Below are 24,523 nucleotides of genomic sequence, written 5' to 3' on the forward strand. Positions count from 1 at the left end.
TATAAAGTATTTGAGGCTCCTGGATTTCTGAGATTTTTCCATATCTGATGGTGTGCAGCAAATTTTCCTATGTGTAACATCAGGCATGGTGACAAGTAGTGTATCTTCTGCATAGTCATTATAAACTTCCAAATAAAGTAATAGTAATGGTTTTCTAATTTTATTTGTATGATGGTAGAATTAAGCTAAGTACTGAATTTATTAGTGTATTGCTGAATTGTGACTTCACTGTACTTCTCACATAATGCTTAAAATTGTTAAAAAGTGGAAATACTTTTATGGTCATTGCAGGGAATGTGTACAAATGCAGAGCTGGCAGCAAGGCTGCAGCGCAACAGTGGTTCCGCCATCTGCAGCAAGCAGCCTGTGGCATCAAGGAGAAGCCACTGCCTGCAAATCTCATGTCATTTGAGTGATAGTTTTGAACAAGTGCTTTCTGTTTGAATATAGTGGTTCTGAAGAGAACTTGCCTCTTCTAGAAAAAGTGGTTTATCTTCTAGCTTCTGTGGCCTATTGTAAATACCAAATTGTGAGAGTTTCAGATATTTTGCCAGAAAGCAGTGCAGTTTATGTGTCCATTAACAGTTGCTACTGTCACTGTTTTACTGATGCTGTTTCTAGAATTTCCAGTACTTGCAATGGAAATGAAACCTTTTTGGCACCATGCTATAAATACTCATTTCATGACAATATTTACAAAATTTTGTTAAGTACTTTTTTACTTCTTTAATTAATTGGCAGTGTTGATACTTTGATATTTATGTATGGGCAATGTTAAGGATAGAGAAGGAGACAGGAATTGTGTGCTGCCATTCTAGAGTCTCTTAGGGAAGACTATTGTAGTGTTCATATGTAACATTATCAGGACTTTAACGTGTTCAGTGTGTTGTCCACATTGCAGTGGTGTGCAAGGTGTTTCCTGCAAATATGTTTATCCATCTTACAAATGGAGAATAAATAATATGAAAGGAGTTCCATTCCAGTATGTGATGTGATGAGATGAGAATCCTGTCCATAGTTGAGATAGCCCACTATCAATGACAGGAATAGATTTCTTGCAGAGTTTATAGCTTATAATCCATATGAATTAAACAGTGGACTTGGAAATATAAATTTCACTTTGTCATCATTTCTCCAAGGTGATAGCTTGGAATTATTATTACAGCTCTATGTTTCTGTAATTGGTACCAATATGGAAATTATAATGAACATTCTCTTAATAGTCCAATATAAAGATTTCCTAATCACTTGTCATTTTCTGAAAAACTCTATTTTGTCTCTAAATTAATCCAGATAATATCATGCAATAATTTGATTAAGTACCAGTCATACACATCATTTGTGGTTGCATTACATTCAACTGATGTCTCCTCTCCTCCTGTTATCCACTGTTTCTTAGAATGGAGGTTAGCATTAACTATGCTGTAATAATTTTTAACAAGGAGCTGTGTACAGTTATTCCATTTCTCAAATTGTGGCTATGTTTTTAGTAAAAATGTTCTTGTTTCCAGCATATATTTATCAGCTTGTGCTGGTAAGAAATTTATAACCTTAAAAAATTGTCATAACATTTTCTTTGTCAGGTCAGCTTGTGAACATATACTAACATGATTGTGCATTACTGTTGCCCAACTACGTGCGACTGATTGTGTGGAAGATGCGCATGGTATTGCTGTTGTTATAAGTTGTGATATGTTTTTAAATTTAGAGATGCATTGTGGAGTTTTGTATGGTAATTATGACATACATGTAGTAATAGTAAGTGAAATTTATCCATTTCTCGATTTTATATAACATTGGCCTAAGTTTAAAATTCATCTGAATATGTTTAAGATGTGTTTGCACCTTCTAAGATGATGTCTCAAGTTATAAAATGTATTTGTTTGATAAAATTTACTACCTTTGTTTTGTATTTCATTTGTTTATTATATTTTTTAGACTGGTATTTAAAAGTACTTTAACACATATTCGTATTAGGGAACAGAAAATGTTCTGTAGGAGACAGTTGTGATTCTTATTTTCATCAAACTGTTTCTATATTCCTCAAATCGAAAATCCACTTCCATTACAACAAACTCTTGATTATTCATGCACAGCTTTGTGCACTTTTCTTTAACTTAAATGCAGACTTGTGAACTAGGCTTTTTCAACATATTTCCCTACTTGCTTCAGATGGGGAGATTTTGGGATTATCTGCAGAACATGGCTGATGAATTCTTTTTTTTTAAGGTGCTTATTTTCAGGATTGGTAATGGGGTACTGAGATTGTTACAGTGGGAATGGTGGTGGAGAGAGAAGATACTACAGGTGCTTAGTCATTTTTTATATTATTGTCTGTTACATCGTACTGTGTATCAGGTGGAAGTGATTGTTAATTGGGTATCTTAAGTAAAAAGGCTGAAAATTGTAAGGAATTTTTACTGACAGTAAGACGAAAGATCAAATTCATTGAAAAATTTTAGAACAGAAAATTAGTGACGGAATTAGCCAAAGATTATGGACTGGGGATTGAATTATTTTTTCCATGAATAATGCTGTTGGGCTGAACATTTTTGAATTCTTGTGAATGAAGACATAACTGGATAGTGGAAAAAATTAGATGCTGGATGCTGTATTTTACATATCTTGTTCATGGTCTTTCATGAATCCAGTAATGCTGGTTCAGTTACGGAGGAAACTTTTTCCAGATCTAAAAGATAATGATGTCCAGGTTTTCCAAATTAAAATATCAGCAAGTATAAAATTCTTTACATGGTGTGTGCTATGAGAAATTTTGGAAACATGGATGAAGGTGGTGTCGAAGAATGACTATAGAGTAAAGAACATTGGTCTAAGTTACTAAACAAAAGTGAAAAAAGAGGTGGGAAGGATATGAGTGAAATTTGCACTGCCATGAGGAGTGTAAATTGTCCACAAATACATGCGAATATTACAAATTGTTTCTCAAAATAAACGTCAATTTTGTATTTAAAAAACAGTAATTTGTGAAGTTCTGCGAATGCACCAAACAAAATATTTTGGATTATCCATGTTTTTAAATTATTATGCATATTTTCCTCATCACTAGCCTGGATAATTGGGAATTTACTGTGTTATTTCATTTAGTTTTCATTGCATTTACTAGTTTTGCAAAATATCTTTTTCTTATGACACCCTATTAACCTTACAAATTTCAGATGGAACTCCCAAACCAAAACTGCAAGTAGTGGTCATGATAGTGATAGTGATGAGGGGAAGGGTTTTATGACATGCAAGGAGGAATTACAGTGTAAATTAAAGTAAAGTCCTAGGTTATTGAGCATAATCGTTCTGACTTTTTTAATTGCAGATTTTCTGAATATTGGAAGTAATGCTAGAGAAGCAGTTTCTCTTGGTGGGACAATTCCAGTATCTTTTTTCAAGACCATGTATAGTGAAAATCCAGTTTAAGATGGGCATGTTGTGATTTGTGTACATGTTTTGATATGAGTAGGCTGTTATTAAGAGAGACCCTCCCAAAAATTAATTGATAAACTTTTATTGAAACATTTCTTGAGTCTAGAACAGTGGTTCTCAACAGATGTTTTCTTATGGCTGGTAATTTGGCCATGCACAATTCACTGTGGCTCCATTTAGAAGGAGGAAATGAAATGGTAAGCATGTATGTGCAGACTTGAAATTTTATGGTGGCCACACTTGAGAACCTGTGAATGAGAAGTGTGGATTTATAATCTTTAGAAATGTATTCTGCAGGTTGGAAACCACTGTCCTGTACTATATGGTCAGATAAATGAAGACTTTTAATATACTTTGACTGTAGATCCTTGTTTGTTTCTGTAATCGGTGTGTAACTAGTAAAATGTAAAAGATATACATTGAAAAATGTGTGCCTAGTGTGAATCATATGATTGTCATTAGAATGTATTGTGAAGAAGAAAACACTACCATATGCTTATTATTGTATCTAAAATATACAAAGATGTTGTCTTAGCTGTGCGCAAATAAGTGAAGATTAAGCAGGAAATATAGCATGAGATGCACTGTTTAGTGTTGGAGTTAGTAGTCTGCTACCAGATACATATGATGATGAGTTGAAAAACTGTCATCTGTCTGTATTAATGAAATTATGTTTGAACCATGTATGGTAATGTGTTCCAAATGTAGAACATTTTTATACAGAGAGTCTGCTTACAAGAACATATCTTGAATGACCTACTTTTCTCAGGGGATGTCTAGGCCTTATGTTAACAGCCCTGTGAACACTTATCTACTGGACTAGTAATTTCAAAATATTATGTTATGTTTAGAATTTAAAGGCTGCACTGAGCTTAATGGCATTGTAAACTTTGATGGATTTTATCATTGCTGATGGAAACACACTGTTCTAGCATTTGTGGGCCTGGTTATAGGATTAGAATGCATAAGTGACTGTGGAACATCATCCAGTATTCATGTGTCAGAATATTCCAAGCCTGATCAAACAGTATCAAAACTGAATCTTTGGAATTAAAATGCTGTACTTAAGGGATAGGATGATGATGATAATCCTGTACAAAGTAGGCGTCTTCAGTGCATGCCAGCGATGCTCTATTGTGTTGTGTTTAGTGATTTCATCATCACCAAATTATTTGTATTTCAAAAGTTACATTTAAGTTTTGGAAACGGTAAAGTTAGGTGAGCTGTGTGTGATAATGCAAGTATGTTTCATTACAGTTGGGAAATGGTTGTGTGGTGTAACATTTCTGGCACATTTGTCTGTTATTGCCTCTAGATGTTCAATTTGTGAATGTAATTTCACAAGGAACATAAGTAGTTGTGGAAGCAGTGACTTGAGTGCGTGTCTGACACCTATTTGGCCGGGTGTTATCACACAGGGAATTCCCCATGTGGTTGCATGGATGGGGGTATGTCATTGATCTCATTATGAGCTACTCTTCTGTGTGTCATCCTCGAGCAATTTGTCATTTCTCCTTGAAATGCTTAAACCATTTACATAATGCAGCTTGGCCTATGACTGTTTCCCCATAGGCTCTCCTGATTTTCTTGTAGTGAGAATGTCCTACCTAGTTGTACACAAGACTTAGTGTTTACTTGCTCTTAAAATTGCAACATTGAGCTGTACTGCATTCTGAAAATAAAATTGCTGAACTTATCAGACCCAGGTGTCTTTTTGCTGTCAGTACACTGATGGTATACACGAAAATGAAACTCTTGTAATGCCTTCCTTACCTGTCAACCCATACCAAAAAGCTAACTAAGGACTAGCAACTTAACATTCCTCACACGAGTTTATTATTTTTGTAACAGTTGTCAGTCGGGATGTTAGTCATCATAAGGGGGGGGGGGGAGTCCTTTTCACCACTTTTCCGCTAGATGGCAACACTTTGGTTGTACTTGTGGAGGAGGCTTCAATGCGTGTTATAGATTGGAGCAGTGTGGGGCATGCAACAGCTGGAAATACAAGCTGGTAAGGTGCGACGATTGTCAGTAATGTGTAAACATAACCATTCATTGGTGCGTGTGTGTGACGTGAAGTGATGATTTTTAAAATAAAACGAACTAACAAATTGTTACTCAAGTGAAAGCTACTGGACATAATTTGGGTTTGAAGTTGTAATAAGTGAATTTTCATGTTTAATAAAAGAACATTTCAGTACAGGATTACAGTGCATCGGACGTTAGCAAAATAAAAACGTAAGTATTACTGACAAACGGCTCAATTAAAGTATGAGCTATTATAATTGTGAACTATAAATAAATTGAATTATACACAGAAAAAAATATATCCTATAATTTGTGGTGTTATTTCATAGGCAGAACGGAAGAGATTTGTTAAAAGAGTAGCACGATAGTTACTAAGTGGGTTTTGTATTAACATCTGTTCTTTACGCGCGTGGAACGTACAATGCGGAGGTCGTATCCGTCTCTTTGGTCGCATGTTTCATCTTTGAAACTATTGAATGAATGTCGATTAAATTTAGGCTTGGAAATGTTATAGCCGCCTAGCTGGCCAACAAAATTCCTTGCCTTTTATTTAACCCTAAGGTTCACTGCCGGATTGACAAGAGCCCACCAATGGACTCTATCTTCAGCCACTTTATTCATATCCACTACTCACATCTATTTAATATCCACTTTAATATTATTATTATATATATCTTCTTTTAAAGTATTTCTACTAAAAGTTTCTGTACGTCTTATTTCCTCCATGCCGCGTAAGGGTATGCTCCTCCTTGGTTCGGTCACTGTAGTAATAAATAAATGGTATAAATGATTAAGCTCCTCAGTATATTATATGCTCCACTCTTACTTCTCCCCGACAGGTCAATGTATTCTTTTCAGTACCCTGTTCACTAACATCTTTTATTCATGCTCTTAAGATCCACAGGACGTTTAAATAGGATCTTAGTAATTTCCTCAAAACAGTCGCATTTAAAAAAAGACGTGTATAGCGCAACATATGAAAGTCGTGAAGAACTGCACATTTTATTTAAAACATTTACGGACATGGTGAATATTTAACGAAGTATTGTACAAGGAAAAGTGATTTATGACTCCATATAAAGTGATATCAGCGGTCAATTTAACTTTGCAGCAATATGGTAAAACTCTTATTTGTAATAAGTGAACATCGAGGCAATGAGTTGTGTATAATCCCATACATCATACTGGAAGCCTGTTTGTATTCTTGTAAGAGGGAACCAATGTTTTTGGTTGAGAGAGATGCAGTTCTTGTAGTCCCAATAAAATATTTTGTTGGATAACAGTGAAAACATTGGTTCACCCATTGTGCACTGCCCTCTCGCTGATAGCTGCTACATCCATTGACCCCTGTCTCAAGGTCGCTTGGTGAACACCCACTGCACCTCGCCCGCGTGACTAGTTGCATACTTAGCAGGATGCACATGCCTTCTGTACGGAAGAAAACTTCACAGTCCATCATTTTAGACTCGGCTCAAGTTCAAGTTCACAGTTCCTCCTGTTTAACTGAATGTCTTAGTGATGAATCGCTTGCGGGTTTCTGAGCTGTGAGTGTGTCCCTTAACCGTTTCTGGTCGTATGAACAGTCTGATTGGACATGAGTCGTGAATAAAAGTCCTTTTACAAGTAAACAGACCAGAAATGGTTAAACATATTCTTACGGCGTTGAGAAGTCAGAAACAGAACGTCAGAGGATTTTGTAGCACGTACCTGCATAAATTAAATAATGAAAGGAAGATCTAATTTCACTCCTTATGAATGTGTTTCAAAACAAAACTTGCAGAACGTAAGAAATAATGAAAGTTAATAATTTTAAATGCATGTGTTACGTTTTAATCGAAAAGAGAGATTTTGCTTCAGTTCTTTTGAAATGTGATTAATGTTTGTAGTGACGTTGGGCATCTAGATAAAACTGCTTATCAACTGTTGGAACAAATATTCGAAGGAGAAAGTGTTTAATTCAAATACATATTTAACTGAACTTGAATTTGCTCAAAATGTATTGTAGATTCAAATTATGCAACCTAAGTTAGACAATTTCAGCTACTGTTTCTGTTTTAAGAAATATTTTGGTAACTTGGAGGGAAAGTCACATTTAACGTTTCTCGCGGAATCCATCTCATAACGCGGAAAACAATTAGCGAAACGCCGTGTTAGTCTTTCGGTGGGGCTTTTTGAGAACTGTTATAGTTGTTTCCGTGACTGGGCACCACGCCATGAAGAAGTGCAGTTGAGGTAAATTCCACAAATTTCTAGATTCGGCACTAAATGATGCGAATGGTTAGCTTCACACTTCGGTCATTTTACGGTGAGATAAGGCACACAGTAGTCCATCCATCTGAAAGAAGGCCGGGTGGGTAGCATTTTTTTGTTTGTGCGAACTTGTGGGTCGGGAGCGACACTTGTGCCGCAGGGAACATTAATTAATACAGGAGCAAACCGTGGTCGCCCCTTCCATCTTTACTACTTCTGACTGAATGTATGCATTATTGGCTTTAAATCCTGTCTCTCCACTGCAGTTTCAATAGCTCAGACCGATAACGTTTGTTCTGTATACTTGTGTGTTTTTCTCTTGCAAATTTCGCTGTTAAGTATTTCTGTTGCAGTAAACCCTAGAGACTTTTTCCCGTAGCAGGTGACCCAAGAGAGTGTATAGACTAAGCTGTTGGTGCAAGTGTTTCTATAGTGTGTATTTGTTCTACAGGTGTACCCCATGACGGACTACGAGCGCATCAGGCGCTCTTGTTTGAAGCGCGGGGAACTATGGGAAGACCCTGAGTTTCCCGCCACCCAAGCTTCAGTTTTCTATCACCAGACGCCACCATTTCAGTTTGTATGGAAACGTCCTAAGGTAAGAAATAAATCGGTTGTAAGGCGATTGCTGTTCGCAATGACTGCAGGGTTATCTCGAGCATGGTCGGGTTAGAAAAGCATATTTCATGAAAATAAAACGCTTTTGTAGTTTTCTCCGTGCCTTTGTCTCAAGGTCTGGTCTGGTCGCTAGGCGACCATAACCAACTTCATAACGTAAAAGAGTAATAAGTGTCAACCATAGATTGTTGTTTGACAGTTATAATAAATGAGCAATTTATTTCAATATAGTTTGATTTAAGAAAACTATGACGAAGAACGGACGCTGTGGGTAGCTTTGTGTGCTTCGGAGAACGCCTCTGCCTCAATCATGAGGGTTGGCTTGCGTTTCTAAAGAGAACCTCAGAGGTGTACGTGAGATTTAATCGAAGACTCTTTTAACGTACCCGACACTGAATGGCCGCACGTTATGACGCGTGTCTTTGAACTCGATTCCTTTGCTTCTATGTCCATCTGACGTCATTGCAGTCGTCTGCAAACCTTGCTGCAACTAGAAATTTGAAAATCGGGTAATATTTAAACAGAGAAGGAGGTCCAGGTGTGGGCATTTTCGGCTCATCGGAGCGTGATGCTGGTCAGTTATCTGTGTCTCGTACCGAGGTTAAGAATACGTGGAGCTTTACTTCTCCTTCCCTACGCCCTCATGGTTTATGCATAAGCGCAAGCAGAACTTTGTCTATGCCTTCATCATGGCATGTACACAAAAGTACATACGTTTTAAAAGAATAAGGTCTAATACTTTACAACATAAATCACACATCGCGGATGATGCAGAATGACAAATAGCCTACAGTTCTAATATTTGTCACATATTTGAAACGAACATTGTCTGGAGTCGGCAGTAACACTTGCTGAGTGTTGTGTCACTGTGCCCACATTACGCGCCCTGCCAGACCGCAGTTGTTCCTAACGGTCCGTGGTTCCTCGATCTCTTTTGCTCGCAACCAGAAGACCCACATCTTCAGCACACCGTTACCACCACGACCGTGTAGCATCAGGACACGCACACAATTGCATGCCACAGAACTTCGCTTTGCACCAGTGATTCCATTGCTCGTAAATGACACATTGCAATTACTCCAGGTTTTCGAAAGTTCTTACTTCCATGTCTGGAGATGACCTGTTCATTTCCCAGAAGGGCATCGGCTATCCTCCTCACTGATGTTTTCACCATTTGTAAAGACTGGTTAGGCAACCATTTTTACATGCGGGCCTCGTGCGATTATTTCGAAATTACATCAGGTCTGAAAACGTCGCTAAAACACCATAGTTTAAAAATGATTATAGTTATCAGTTACTCATACTTGCTTGAACACGGGTAAGTTACGCCTGTATATAGGCTTACTTAAAGACATTGATCTGAAAGTAACATTAAATTTCGATTTGTTGAATAACTTAAGGACTAAGTCTCAGTAAATGATTTTCATCAGTTAAACACCATTGAAGAAAGAATCACATTTTGTGCAGTTAACAATGCAATAAGGCAGCTTCTAGGTGGCTAGTATTCAGTGTTGAGAACGCTTTTACTATGTGCTCACTCTCTCTCTCTCTCTAGACTCGCTTCAATTCATTCTGGCCTTTTATTGTTCCCAGATTAGAACCGCAGGAGTTTTTGTAAGACTGCAAAATTACGGTATATTTTTCTTATATTGGCAACTAATCTTATGTAACATTTTTACACGCCTTGAGAATCTGTTGGCAACACCGACTTTCATGTAATGCTTTTGATTACAACAGTTTAATAAATTGTAGTTATGAAATCAGCAGCGAATTCCAAAATCAGTTCGGTCTCTCTGAACCTGTTTTGTTACAGGGAACATAAAATATTTCACGTAAAGTTGCTATTCAATTGTTATATAATTATAATAATTATAGAAACTGTTTTCTGTAACGGTTCTTATGTTGTGACGCAAATGTAATTCACGGTGTTTTGTCGCACTGCTGTTACATTTGTAATTATGTCGACTGTGGTCGTGAACGAGCTTCTTTAGAAATATCCCCACTTTAACATTCGCGTGTTGAATCACCTCGGTGGAACGTAGTCCTTCTACAGGGACTGATGGTCGTTCAACCAGTCAGTAAGTTAACCGCTTTTTGTGGAAAATGTACGTCCATTACCGTCTTTGTAAAAGCCGCAACTGGGCTTTACACTGAGCCAGTTGAATCCTGTCCGTACCCTATTCCTTTAAGATGCATTTTAATATTATTCTTTCGTGTAAGCTGCTCGTAGGCCTTCCAAGTAGTCGTATCCACTCAGGTTTTCGGAGCAAAATTCTGTATACAGTGCCTATCTCCAATATGCGTGCTACATGTTCCGCTCATCTAATTTCACTTTTAATTTGGTCTCCCTAACATGAATTGGTGTGGAAGAGTACAAATTATGAAGCACTGGGCGTTATTAAGGAATCATCTTAATCCTCCTGTTGTAGGGGAGTCAAGGTAAAGCTCCATAAATTCTTAATCTCGGTGGGTGGTTATCCATATGTCCCGATCGTTTTCCCAACAGGGAGGAGCTGTTTGTATCCGCTGGATATTGGGCCCCAGGAGCGACACCCGGTAGCCCGTACTGAATGAACTCTTCATTAAAAGTTCACATTTTAAATTCGCTGTCAACTCTTTTGTTTGTCCCTTCGTCTGGAAAACTTTACTTTCTGAATACGTTGTGCAGAAAGGATCACTTTGACGGGAGGTGGGAGTTAAACGTATGATACTTAATATCTTCTTCTCCTCCTCACGTGTACACTGTTTCCTGTGCACAAGGACTTTGTACGTGGGTGGAATGCCAAAGCCGTGGTAAATGTTGAGTTCTCTTGGCATGAAGGAAGCGTCGATCCTTTAAGACCACACCGCAAACAGCCATATAATCCAATTGCCAGTTTCTTTTACAGGTACATCTAGATACGCGTTTCCGTACACGTGTACTCGATTTACGTCCTTAGCAATGCGTCGCATTTCTTCTCACCGCGGCGGTTTCGGGTGTTGACGAAGGGGTTTATGCCAAACTGTTTGGGGCAATGGACGTATTACGCTCTGCAGACAAGTTAGCGTGCTCACGGGTTCGTGATGTTCCCGGGAGGATGACTGTGATTGGTTGTGTGCCATGAAATACTCGCTGTATGTCAGGTACAATGTGTAGAGGTAAAATGTAGCGCCTTTGCTTCTCTGTCTGTTTGCTTGTCTGTCAGTTTGTTCACTGAGTGACACAGATTCTACAACTCCCTGGAATGTGGTTGGTTGTGCCTCCTTCCTATCCTCCAAGTATACTTAAACAATTGCACAGTTGATGGTTTTAGTATGCCATCAAACCAGTATATTACTGTACATCTAACACAACCTTCATGTTGTTGTTTTTCTATCAATGATTTAAGACGCTGTATCTACTCAATTCTAGTAGGCAGTGGAGGTGGTCAGCTACACGCTTCGGCCACGATACCACCGGACACACGTTCGACATGAGAGTTGGTGGGCTGCAGAGCTGCTCTGGTCAAAGTGGAGATGTGAAAAACAGCTGTTTCTGTGGAGAATCGAACCTCGGTATTCCAGCCCGTCGCTAGTCACTAACAGGGTTTTCTAGAGCTTTGGCCGTTTAGGGCGTAGTGCATTTTACCCTCATAGTGCATTTATGGATTTCGTACGATTCTCAGAAAAATACCGATTATTTTCATAAACGACATTTCCCAGTTTGTCTATGTAATGAATGTGTTGTGTTTTCTGTGAGGTAGGAACTAAATTAAGCATTATTTAGGCGAGCTTGCACACGTTAGGACAGCTTTTGGAGATTATTATATTTCTACTTGTCTTTAAGGAAATGCTGAGATGCTTCCCAACTTCCAAGTTGTTATTTCAAGTTTTTCCCCTGCCAATTTAAAATAATCGAATTTACCCCCGTGCTACTTCCCAAATTATCATTTCAATAGACATTGATAAATTAAATTCCGCGGTCTCTGTTCCATACTTTTAGTGCTTATCACCGTACATCTTTACTAGTTCTTACCTTACCGGCGGCCATTGCCAGGGATCTTTCTCGCAATAAATGCTGTTTCTGACCGTAGGAATACTGTATGCCAGTTCTTCCTCATGAATTCGTTTTTTTCTTACTTTTACTATTCTACTATCCATCTTAATTATCTCTCTTTTGAATTCGTGCTTCAAAGGGTCAATACTCGTATCTTGACACCAACCGAAGGTCATTTCAATGAATGAGGTTAGAAACTGTTTCCTGTAAAATTGTCACGAGCACAGCCTAATGCCCCAATGTGGAAGAGAGTGTAAAGGAGAGCTCTCAAAGACAATCTCCTGAAGGCCCCCCCCCCCGGGCCTCATTTTCAAGTATGTGGACCAGAATACAAACTGCATCATGATGAAAACATTGTTGTCAGTTCTGTCACGAGCTGCGGGTTATACTGTTTAAAAAAATCTGGGTTAAGTTCTTAGGTCAAGTTTGGTATGTAGGCCCAAGATGAATGGGCAGTCAGTCATTTAACGCAGTGCTTTTCTAACATTCAATACTCACCTAATTCTTAGGTCATCCGAATCACCGTCTTGATACTTTCACCACTGACAAATACTGAAATACCAGCTTTAGTGAGAAGAGGTTTGCGCATATTGTAGCCGTTTTCCCGAAATGGACTAGCATATAGCATCAAATGATGGGTTGATAGTGATTTTCGAATTGAGGTAAGCGGTAGTGTTAAGGTTCTGTTCTAGAGTCTTCTAGGGCGAACTGGAGGAAACAACGAAATACCTTATTCAGAGTAACTGGTCTCCAGACCGATATTCGAACACGAGATCTCCTGATAGAAGTGCTAGCCACCCGGTTTTTATAACATGACCGTTTAATTATTTCAGATATAAACCAGAGCTAATCTTTAATGGAGATGGTGTATTTTGTATGATTCTCAGAACAGCGATTATATCCCTAAATAACATTACTTAATTTATCTTTGTAATGGTGAAGGGTAATATTTTCTTTACGGTACGTACTGGATTCTTAAATATTGTGTTGACTAGCTTCGGCTTCAAAGGGTTAAACGTCCAACTGACTTTAATTTGTAGTCGTCACCCACTCGAGTTCTGCCACTCATGTATTATGCATGAGAATTGATGTTCCCATATTAGGTACCAGCTGTAGGTACACATCGATGGTCACATTCACTGCTCTTTTGAAACTAGCTGTTCGCAGTTTTCGTCATGTGATCGAAGGTCAATGTAAATACAATATGGTCTAGAACAGATTCGACTACTTCATATTTTTTAGATGTAACCTCAGGGTGTCATCCCGTCGCCATGTTTCTAATTAACTAATATATATATACTTTGTTTATTGTCGTGCAGAATTACGGTCACCATGTCAGTCTTATTTACGGTAGGAAGTTGAAGAGAATAAAGATGAGGTTACCTCTAATGGCATAAAGTTCATACCATATTTCGTGAAATTCGTAGATTAATAAGAAGTTGTTAAAGGAGGTTAGGCACACGGAACTATACAAGGGCGTTATAATATAAGCATATATTTCACGAATAAATAAGGAAGATAGGCCAGAAAGTACATTTTCTTTTCGAAAGAACGAATGTTCTTACTTGTTTCTGAAAGGGCTCACTTTTTAGTATTTTCTCAAAAAATCTCGCCAACAATATTTTATTCTGTTTAATTCTAAAGGGTTTTGACGACGGTAGTTTACACTTAAAGTTATTTGTTGTCAGGACTTTTTCCATCGTCTGTTTTTAAAATTCACGACGTTTCGGAGGCTGGTTCTGTCTCCGTCTTCAGGTGAGAGGTACCTGTTGGGTCCCTTAGAAAGAGCTAGTCTCTGTGACTGGACAATATAAATCGTGCAATTATTTCAACTTGTCCACCCAAATACGCGTTCTGTCAGTGGATTATAATACTTAAATGATAAAATAGGAGTAGGTACCTCTCACCTGGAGACAGAACTATCCTCCGAAACGTCGTGAATTTTAAAAACAGACTATGGAAAAAGTCCTGACAACAAATAACTTTAAATTTTCTTTTGTCCTTAAAGCTTACGTCCTCGGCGTTTTATTTTGGCTTGTTTCTCCAATGACTCATTAGTTTGTTTTATTTTTCTGTTACATTTTCAGACACATGACTTCGGAATTCTCTTCTGGTTTCTGGTTTCGAAAATCTTGCATTCTCTGTATTCTCTGCTAGTTTACGGATTGTGTCTTTAGTAAATTCTTCTGGTATTCTTTCCCCATGGTGCCATTACGGTGTGACCTTCTCTTCTTATCACACTGGGCGGGGCTCTAGCAAGTTGTTTTGCTGCCTACATCTCTTCGCGGGCTTGGCCTTCAGTCCACGTTTCTCTTCTACCAATGTAACTTACATTTCAAGAAAACTAATACACTGTTTCTACACAGCGAATACTAAAGCCCACCACAGAACGCGACCTAAGCCAGTTCATCCACTTTTCAGGCTCACATCTCTAAAATTAATCTCTGTGTTATCATCCTGTCGCCTTCAAATTGTTCTTACAGATGTTTTCCAAGCGGATGAGTGAAGTTGAGTGTCCTAGTTCAGATTGAAGTCTGGATAGCCAAGTCTTTTCTGTATCTAACTACGGTCTGGATGATCGGGGTTCGATCCCTGGTGGGGACAGATGACTTTTATTCTAGCCTCTGCGTCCTTAACCGGCACTGGGACGCACAAACCTGCCTATCTAATGGGCAGGGGGTTCTTTCGCCCGGGGTAAAACGTAGCCGGGAAATAACGCTGACCACTCACCACCATCTAGTGCCTAAGCATACATTTTTTTCCCAACAAACGCCTTCATGGCGTACAGCTTTGCTTTCAGTTCTAGTTTGAATGTGTGATGTATCCATAAACAGCCGTGAGTAATCAGTGTATCAACAAATCAGTTTTCTTATGTGTGTCACTTGGCTTTTTATGAATAAAATTAGATAATTGAAGCCAAAAAACAGGTGCACCACTTCAGTCCATCGTTTTTAGCGAATGTGCTATAAGAAATGGCAGGTGTTCTGTGACCTTGCTGACCGACAATAGAATCGGAATAACTAATTTATGTTCCGTAGTCAAAACGTCACAGAGAGGTAGGACCAAGGTCGGAATCTGGTCCAGACCGCCAGTGGCGTAATTTCTTGACTGGACGCAGAAACACTGTGAGGAAATGCTGCAAGTAAATTTCTTTATGTGTCGGTGTTGGTCTTCTGGGTTGTGTTCTTCTTGTATATCCTAGTCTCTTTATCTCGTTTCTGTTCTATTTACATAACTGCTTTCACTGCATTTCGTTCCTATGGGTCGATTGCTTCCATTTATTTGTGTATAGTCTTTTATACTTGCTTGTATTTGTTTGTCTGAAATGTTTTAAGTTGTTGCCTTGGTAACAGGACACCTATCGCTTCCTTCCTGCTATGTCCATATTCTTCAGAATTCATCTTCTTCGGTTCTATAGCCCAGTTGTGGGTCCTCGCCGCCTCCTTTTCAGAAGTTATTTTTATAGTCTTCAATTGTACATTTGTGAGCAGTGAGTGACCGGTCCACTGTCTCTGCAAAATTTCTGCTCAATCCTGATTTGACTGTTAAAGCCATCTAGAATCAGGAGAGACTTGAACGAATGGCATGAATTCCACATGATTCCGGATAATGACATTCTGGCAGAGAGAGGCACAGTGAACATTAAACATGCTGCCCAGGTTATTTTGTGGCGCAATCGTGCACTGACCTGACAGGTTTGTTCGTATTGTATTATGCCTGTCACTGCAGTTGTCACGTGTAGGCCTACATTGCCTTGGAGCCAAGCCATCCTTAACAGGTGCTAAAGAGTCGTTCGTTAATCAGGTCACTTGGAATCAGAAACGAGGACAAGTTTCTCTTATCTTGCTGAGGTATTCAACACATGCTCGGTCAACTGTTGTTTCTTCTTGGGCCGAGTGGACTTCGTCGTGCCTTTGTTTTACCTGACTTGGCGTCTGCTGAAACAGCTACCATGGCCTTAAACGTGTTCGAGTTCTGAATACAGTGTTCCAAAAGATATTTCCCAGCTCAAGTTACTGTCATTTATAATTAAATAGCGGTAAGGGTATAGACCAGGGGTCATCGACCTTTAAGACCTGGAGCCTCATCCACTCTTACTTATGAACTCGCGGGCCGCGGTGTTTCGAATGACGGGAATTTATTGGCATTTCTTGGCAATTTATTTAAAATGGTTCTAATTTACTGTCGTAAACAGGTTCACATATTACTTAACGAATTCCTGTGACAAATTGGTTTGTGTTTGTATTAGTTATTTGTGTAAAATTAAATAAGGCCTGTTTAATTTAGGCAGTAACTGTATTTTATTTATACAGGGCGATACAAAGAGAAGTTCACATGGGCCTCTTTTTGAGAATCTGTTGTTTAGACTTGTATTCAGGCGTACGCGCTTCGAATATCGGCCCTGCAATCGGCTGTCCTCACAGAAGTTTCTTCGTGGTTTATCTTGGCAAAGATATATCGCAAAAGAAAACTTCCCGACTGAATGGCGCTAATGCTCTCACGTTAGAAATTCGTAAGTTTACAATCTGATTTTGGTGACTGTGAGTTGGCAAGTAGAAACAAATATGGTGCGGTCTCCAATGATATTTTGTAGACTCAGACCCGAATGGAAATTCTAGGAATTTTCTGCTGCCTAGTTTTGGACACCTATAAATATTTATAAATTTCAGATTTTTATGTGTTGCCTGAACTGTTTTGTCGATGCCGTATTGTGAGAAACATCTATTGATTTATTCTCTAATCTGTTGTAACCTTATTTCTATTGTCCTATGATCGGTTGTAATAGATGCCAAATAACTTCGGCGTAACAGCTGTTTAGAAAGTTATTCCATGTTTTCCCTTGTATTTGTCGTGAATGCGGACTTTCTATGTTCTGCTCAACACACTAGTACAAACTGTAGGCGAAACTGGTGGCCACGTGTGTCTTCATATGAACTCCTCGTAAAGCCATGTTACTTGTACCAGTTCGTTGCTTGGACGTCTCTTCTCAGAAGCTGCTTCCATTACCTTGGTGGCGGTGACCTGCTTCTCATGAAGACCCAGGCACAAAATGGTTTCGTGTACAAATACGTAAAATCTGGTTTCAGTGGTTTGCTGTTTCCATCTTAAAACTGCCGTTGCTCTGTTTGTCTGCCGGACCTGAATTGCAACCAGCTGGCCAGAGAGATGTACTCTGATATAAGACACCACGGTTGTTCACAGCTAGAATCTTATCATATGTGTAATAATGTATTAAGCTGCTAGGTTTCTTCCAGCATATTTCCTTTATGAAGCTTGACACAACGCAGACCCCAGCATGTAGGATTTGGGGTTTTCTCGGCGGTGAGTTTGAAGATTGCTGTCCTCTGGGGTGTTGCACCTTGTAGTCTGGTAGATGTCCGCCAACGTTTCAGAGGTCCATGCTGCCTCCATCACCAGGGCGATTATTTACCAGACTACAAGGCGCAACAACCCAGAAGACGGCAATCTTCAGACCCCAGCATTTTGAAATCCTGGTAACAACAGTAAGCCTTCCTTCGCAGCTATTTGCATTCTAAGATGGCTGCAATTATGAACCTGCACGTAGGTGTAAATGAACGGTGCTAATTTATCGCAAATGACGACTTAGTAGTCATATTGTTGTTCCAGGAACTGTCCACAAGACCAGTTTTTGTTCACGATGCCCCAGCTCAGTTCGACATTGTACCGGGGAAAATGGGTAAGTATCTTGCTATCGTACATGACATGTCCTTTCAGAAACCTGGCGACTAACCAACCAACCCCATGGAGCAGTCTTTCTTTATTAGGTAACGCACACACTTAATACTGTACCTGTAGTGGCCTATTGCACGTGAAGTATGTCCTTTTGGTATTGCGGTTTAAAGTTTGGTCGCCGTGTGCCATGACTGAGACTGACAATTCTCGATAATTCACTGACACATTGCAGTGGTTTGGTGGTTTAACTGTGTGGAAACTATAGTTGAATAGACTGTCTTCTGGGATGTTGCGCCATGTAGTCTCGTAGAAATTTACCGATGTTTCAGAGATGCTTGCTGCCTCCATCATCAGGGCGATAAATCGTCTCACCTAAAGTTTATGAAATGTTTAAGTACTCGGGAATATATATATATATATATATATATATATATATGTGTGTGTGTGTGTGTGTGTGTGTGTGTGTGTGTGTTGATCTAAGAAGGATGAAGTAAGGGGAAGATTTTGTGTGTCTAATAAAGAGTGACACTGTAATTGAGACAAACGCTAACACATTTGGGCTGGAAAATGTCTTGAAAAACAGGATACTCGGAAGAATTATGAGAATATGGAAGGATAACATTAAGAGGGATCCTGTGGATATGAGTTGTGAAAGAAGAAGGTGGATGGAAATGGATCACGATCGTCTCCAATAACGGCTTCAGTAACACAGGTGTATTTTGTTTCCACGGTGGCTTCTTGAAACGGAGATGATTTTTTTTCCTTTTCTGCCCTTATCACACTTACTCACACACGTCTTAGGGTTTGCATGTACAACACGTTTAAGGATTTGTGCTTTTCGACACTGTTTAATGGCAATTCCTGTGGACTGCGCCCCCCCGCTGGCCTTCACTGTTGCATAAACTGGTTGCCACCACTAAAGTAAGGCTAAAAAGAGAGAGTAGTTCAACGCCCGTCCGTCCTTCAGTTGAACAGAGGATAGATCAGTCAGTGCAGGAACTGGTTATGAGCTGAATGACCGGTATTCGATTCCGGGTGACGGCAGGAATTTTCTTCGTCGCTACGACATCCAGACCAACTAAGGAGCCCATAACGACTATCGGGCACTGTTTTTTCGTGGTGAAGCTGACAGTTCATCATGGAGCGGTGCTTTAACGCTGCCTCCAGATGCTGACCTAGAAATTGCATGTTAATGAGCCTTTGAGGTAATTACCTGTAAAAGTAAACTCATAGTTAAGTATTTTCCCAAGAATATTAAATTGAAATGTAAACATCATATATCTTGGTGACATTCTGCTGTCAGGTTAATGTGAAGGAAGTAAAACGATACTACATTTAGGCAGAACTCCAGCAGATTTGGTGTAGATAGTCGCTCTAATGTCGTGTTAACCTGAGAAAGAAATACAATTAATAATTATAATAAACATCTTAAGAAAGGACGTGACATGGCAGTAAGTGTCGATGGTTTCTTTCACACTGGCCCGAGGGGGTACAGGATTTCATACCAACATTTAATTCTGAGTCTTCGGTCACCCAAGTTCGTGCGTCCTCCGTACTGTTATTTCTGATGATATGAAATTTAATTTTTCGAGGTTATGGTGGCTTCCAGTGGTATAAAGTTCATACCATATTTAGTAAAAATCTATCATTGGATCTTTATTTGAAAGGGGGCGCACACAGAGGGCTTGGTGATTTCGTATCCTACCTTATTTCAGTCTAACGTGACAAAGAGTTTGAATTTATATTTATCTGTAAGAACAGCTGAAGAATTTAACTTTAGTTCGCGATACCACTGCCACCGGGTAAAAACCCATTTGCAGTCAAATAAATAATAATAAATAATAAAATAATAATAAAACTGGAGCATAGAATCAGGCGGCAGGGAAGGAACTAACACTTGGCGTGGTCGATTTCTCCGCTACTACTGCTCAGTGTGAAAGTCCTCCTGCCCGCGGACATTTCAGGTGAAAGCAGACTGAATTCCTCGCTTGCTGCAATTGAGACGAACGAATTGCTCTCCGCGTTAAGCTGCACGTATTTCCACATCGGTACGTTTTATGGCACCAATTAACTGGTCATTTATACCGCTCACTTCATAATACATTACGTTCTGGCACATGTTTTTGAGTGGTGGCTTTTCAAATCAGTGGAAATGACCAAGGTTGACTGGTGAATTTGAAGTCTAAATTCATGTTGGCAAACACATTCGATTCATGTCTCATAAGAACACTCAGCAAGTGTTGGATCCATTCACAAGTTCCACAAAACTTGTTAATCGTGCCTTTACTATCTCCCTGGAGCATAGAATTGCTTGAGAATTTCAAATCCTATGACGTCCGTTCCGATAGTATTAGTATTCTTCATGCTACTGACCTTCTACGTGTGTCACTGTTCATTGTCCTCAATACGTAATCATCACTGCGTCGTGTCTTGAAAATGTATCGATACTAAAGGGGTAGGGCTTTGCCAAGAGTACAGTAAATTTCTGTGCGGCACAGTTCGCGCTCCTACTTAAGTCTTTTGTCATTGTGTAGGGCTAATACACTTGGCAAGGCGACAATCACATCCGCCCTTGCCTTAAATACGTAGGCCGAATGAAGGAAAACACATGAGCCGATGTAGGCCAGTCAGTAAAGTGACTGTACTCAACCGTTTCCAGTCCTGGGGTAACAACAACTCCCTTTTATCGACTCGCAGGCCGCAAGGTTATAAAAACGGACAATATGACAAAATGCCATGGCAATTTACTAAAAAGGCTGCTTAGGCCTACTACTGCAAACAAGTTCGCATAAATCTAATTACTCAATTTTGTTCAACGAAGTCAGTTATTAGCGCGATATAGTTTGGCTTTCGGAAATGATCCGCGTCGAATGTTGAAAGTTTTCAAACATTACAACATTCCAGCACTGCAGTTGTCGTGTTTACTACGAAGATGAAAATTGAAATGTTTTCCGGAACTTTGGATAATGCAGCTTATTCCCGAATACCAAGGTTGTACACTGAACTTCAGCCGTTAGAACCTAAGGATAGGAATAAATGAGATGATTCAAGCAGCTCAGGATGTCCAGTTGCAGACTCTTCGTGAATACGGTAATAAGGCTTAGGGTTCCCGTTAAATTCTGGTAATTCGTGACCATCTGAGCGATTTCTATCTTGTCAAGAAGGACGTTGCTTCATGAGGTAAGAATCAGTGTGACCCTTTGGATAGAGGGTCAGAACAACGCAATACATTATACACATGGATTAACAGAAGAACGCGGACAGATTCCCGTTCTACGATAAGATATATCGGCTCGTGAGTTCGGTTGGTCCATCAGTGCGCATTACACGGCCCCAACCAACTGAAACTGCGATGCAAACATTGAGGCTCAACTATTACCTACTCCAACTGAATGTGATGATATAAGATGTTCTTGTGGATGTTACAAAACCAGCGAACGTCTAGAAAATTAGATTTGAGGTTCTCGCGACTGCAATTATGAAGATGTCTTCTGGGCTGTTGCGCCGCGTTGTCTGGTAGAACTTTACCGGCATTTCAGAGGTTTTTTGCTGTCTCCATCATCAGGGCGGTCGCCAGACTACGGACCAGACCACTGCGCAACAACGCAAAAGACTTCAATCGAAATGTCTCGAAAATGTTTGTGTGTTGTATTGCCACTCCGTTTATCCGGCCGTGACAGGGTCGCGGAAGGAGGCGTTCTACCGACTGTCAAGAAAACATTGGTGGAGTATACCGTTATTATTAATGATGTCCTTCTCCTTGTATACTGTGAATTACTTTGTTAAACCTGTTTATGGTGGTGTTAGCCATTGCTGACGTGTGTCAGCGCACGTAATAATATGATCAAGTGTTTCCTACCAGACACGAACAGAAACCTTCTTCCGTTCCGACCCTCGCATGGCTACCGTGATAACCTGCCTACACAGTACTATGACTTCTCTTGATATAGTTTTTAAAACCATGGCATCTGCAAGAGAGAGGGATCAGTCAGATATGTACTTTTTCAGGTGACCGCTGGCTGGTGTCCTGCCTCGGAGTACTCTACCTCAGCAAAGGCCTCTTCTATAGAGTCGTACCCGCTGACCAGACTTTCTCGGCCCCTGACCAATACGCCGGTGTGTTCCGTTTCCGATTGTGGTGGTGTGGCGAATGGGTGGAGGTCCTCGTGGACGACCGTTTGCCCACTGTTCACGGACGACTGGCATTCTTGCAAGCTCACAACTCGGAACAGTTTTGGCCGGGACTTCTGGAAAAGGCTTACGCTAAGTAAGTTACCACTTGTTCACTAACCTGTTGGCAAACTTTGACGCCAATGAGACGTCGTTGAATGAAAAAAAAAAATAGTTTACCTATTGGTAAACAGATATGGTGACCTATACGGACTATTTGTGGTAATTTTGAAGCATTAAGCGTTGAAATCTGTGACACAAATTTGTTCAAGTATTTAAGAAGTTTAAGTAGTGGGGTTATACTTGCACTCTGAATGTTATTAGCGCTCACAAGAAAGCAGTCCCTTCTAAATGTCATTTCTTGTGGTTTGCACAGTTCTTCAATGCGATTTCTGGCACACCACCCTGCGATAACGTATCTATACCGCGACAATTATGTTGCTTCCTCAATACTTTTCGTATCCTTAGTTTGTGAAGGCGGTTTTATGTTTGTTCGCGTGTTTGCTCTTAAGAAAGGTATTTAAATGGACGCGGATCTGAAGGAAACGTTGAAATTTTGTAACACTTTGCACAGTAATACGTTACTAAAACAATATAACAACTTACAAAAGTATTATTTCCGGAAGAATAAAGTTGTGAATAACACGAAGGAAAGCGTAGTATTGAAGAATTGTACTAACTGAGGTTAACTCTTGTCACGTGACAACACTGTACCGCACAATCTTATTTCAACCCTAAAGCAGTTTGTTATTAAACGAATTATATGGATATTTGTTTTCCTAGTTGGTTATTTAGGTAATTGGTTACTTATTTGTGTATTAAATGTCCTTCCTTTCTGTCATGGACGTGGTCCAAAGAATGTAGCTGTGAAGAGTTAAAGTGGTGAGTACTGTGGCAATACGTAAGGCGTTTTTAACACCCTGTTACACCATTCGATTAGAAAAAGTGATGGAACCCACACGTACTGTTGTCACGGTGTTCGATCTCCAGAGTCACACAGTCACGCCTGGTGTGAAACACCGTGTTTTGTTATGCAGTTGCTTGTAGGAGTAGTGGCTATTGGCCTGTCTACTAAAAGCACGGTAAAAAGCAGCAAATTAACTCCCTTCTTTAATTATAACTTCGCTGAAGTTTCTATACATTATAATTCAGTACTTTCAGACATAGAGCCGGGATAGCTCAGTCAGTATAGTGACTAGCTACGGGCTGGACGACTGGGGTTCGATCCCCGACGGGGGCAGAGGATTTTTCCTCTAGCCTCTGCGTCCAGACCGGCTCTGGGGCCCACCCAGCCTCCTCTACAATGGGTACCGGGGTCCTTTCCCGGGGGTAAAGCCGGCCGGGGCGTGATGCTGACCACTCACCCCCATCTAGTGCCGAGGTCAAGGAAGAGAGGAGCTATACCTCCTCTCACCCCAAACGCCTACATGGCGTATAGTGGGACAAACTTTACTTTACTTTACTTTCAGACATATCCTACAATTATAACTACATTTGTTTTAGTAATAGGTCTGCCTTTAGCAACACTTTCGTTACTTGTATTTCAAGCAGAAAGTGTGTCGTTCCACTTACACTGTCTTGACGTTTGCATACTTTAACGCGCAGTTTTGTCCCGCGATTTCACAGACCACAACCAGCCCGAGTAATCGTGATTAGACGGGAAATTAAAGTATAATATATAGCGTCTGCATGCCAGTATCAATTCTTTAGAACTCTAGCAAAAATATGTATTCATATTTGTAATAAGAATGTTTAAAAATGCGTTCTCTGTTTTCCAGACCTCATTCGCCTTTGCGTTACTTTTTTGCGAATTCAAAAGAGTTGTTGAAAACGTAGTCAGGAATTTCGTTAAATGTTTAGCACATTTAAAAGTTTATCTCTTACGGAAGGAAGGAAGGAAAGGCGTGGCTTTCCTACAGTGCGTTAATTTAATACACTTCGTGGCAATAAAAGCATAAAATAAGTTACAAAATCTGACTTGTGTGTATCTCAGAAAGTGTTTAATCTCGCTAGGAGTTAGATGGGCTGATCCCCTTCCCAGGAGTGCTGCCGAATGTCCAAACAGCTCATTATTTAAGATGTGCTGAGACTCAGAAAAGGCCAAAGACCCTAACCCGTGAGAGGTGAAGAAGTATTTAATGTTACATGTTGTTGCTTACGGATGGAAGGTGAGACAAGCATTGAAACAAAAGAAACTAGAAAGTCAAGAGCGAATGAAGCAGAACTTGAGGTGGATGGAAATAATTCAGCAGCCTTCGCTCTCGGGTTCGTTGCATTGAAGCAGACTCATGACGTTTTTCTTGTGACAAAACA

At 39.8% G+C, this 24,523-nt stretch overlaps 2 protein-coding genes across 5 annotated transcripts in view; both read left to right on the forward strand.

The window, feature by feature from the left end:
- The window catches only part of RalGPS (Ral GEF with PH domain and SH3 binding motif), a 33,550-nt gene extending 28,414 nt beyond the window's left edge, over positions 1 to 5,136 (forward strand). For all 4 annotated transcript variants that reach the window (XM_022086950.2, XM_022086952.2, XM_087352114.1 and 1 more), the window contains one exon: positions 292 to 5,136. In XM_022086950.2, the coding sequence (XP_021942642.1) occupies positions 292 to 416 (125 nt within the window). In that variant the 3' untranslated portion in view covers positions 417 to 5,136. The remainder of the gene's footprint in view (positions 1 to 291) is intronic.
- Positions 5,137 to 5,371: 235 nt separating this feature from the next.
- Positions 5,372 to 24,523, forward strand: part of CalpC (calpain C) — a 33,532-nt gene continuing 14,380 nt past the window's right edge. Inside the window, exons 1-4 of the mRNA XM_022086948.2 lie at positions 5,372 to 5,673; positions 8,165 to 8,311; positions 17,975 to 18,044; positions 22,049 to 22,307. Coding sequence (XP_021942640.1) covers positions 8,174 to 8,311; positions 17,975 to 18,044; positions 22,049 to 22,307 — 467 coding nt within the window. The 5' untranslated portion in view covers positions 5,372 to 5,673; positions 8,165 to 8,173. The remainder of the gene's footprint in view (positions 5,674 to 8,164; positions 8,312 to 17,974; positions 18,045 to 22,048; positions 22,308 to 24,523) is intronic.

The sequence above is a fragment of the Zootermopsis nevadensis genome, unplaced genomic scaffold (assembly GCF_977971745.1).
Source record: "Zootermopsis nevadensis isolate Lab colony 2312 unplaced genomic scaffold, Znev_1.0 Znev_ptg000020l, whole genome shotgun sequence".
NCBI classification, from domain to species: domain Eukaryota; kingdom Metazoa; phylum Arthropoda; class Insecta; order Blattodea; family Termopsidae; genus Zootermopsis; species Zootermopsis nevadensis.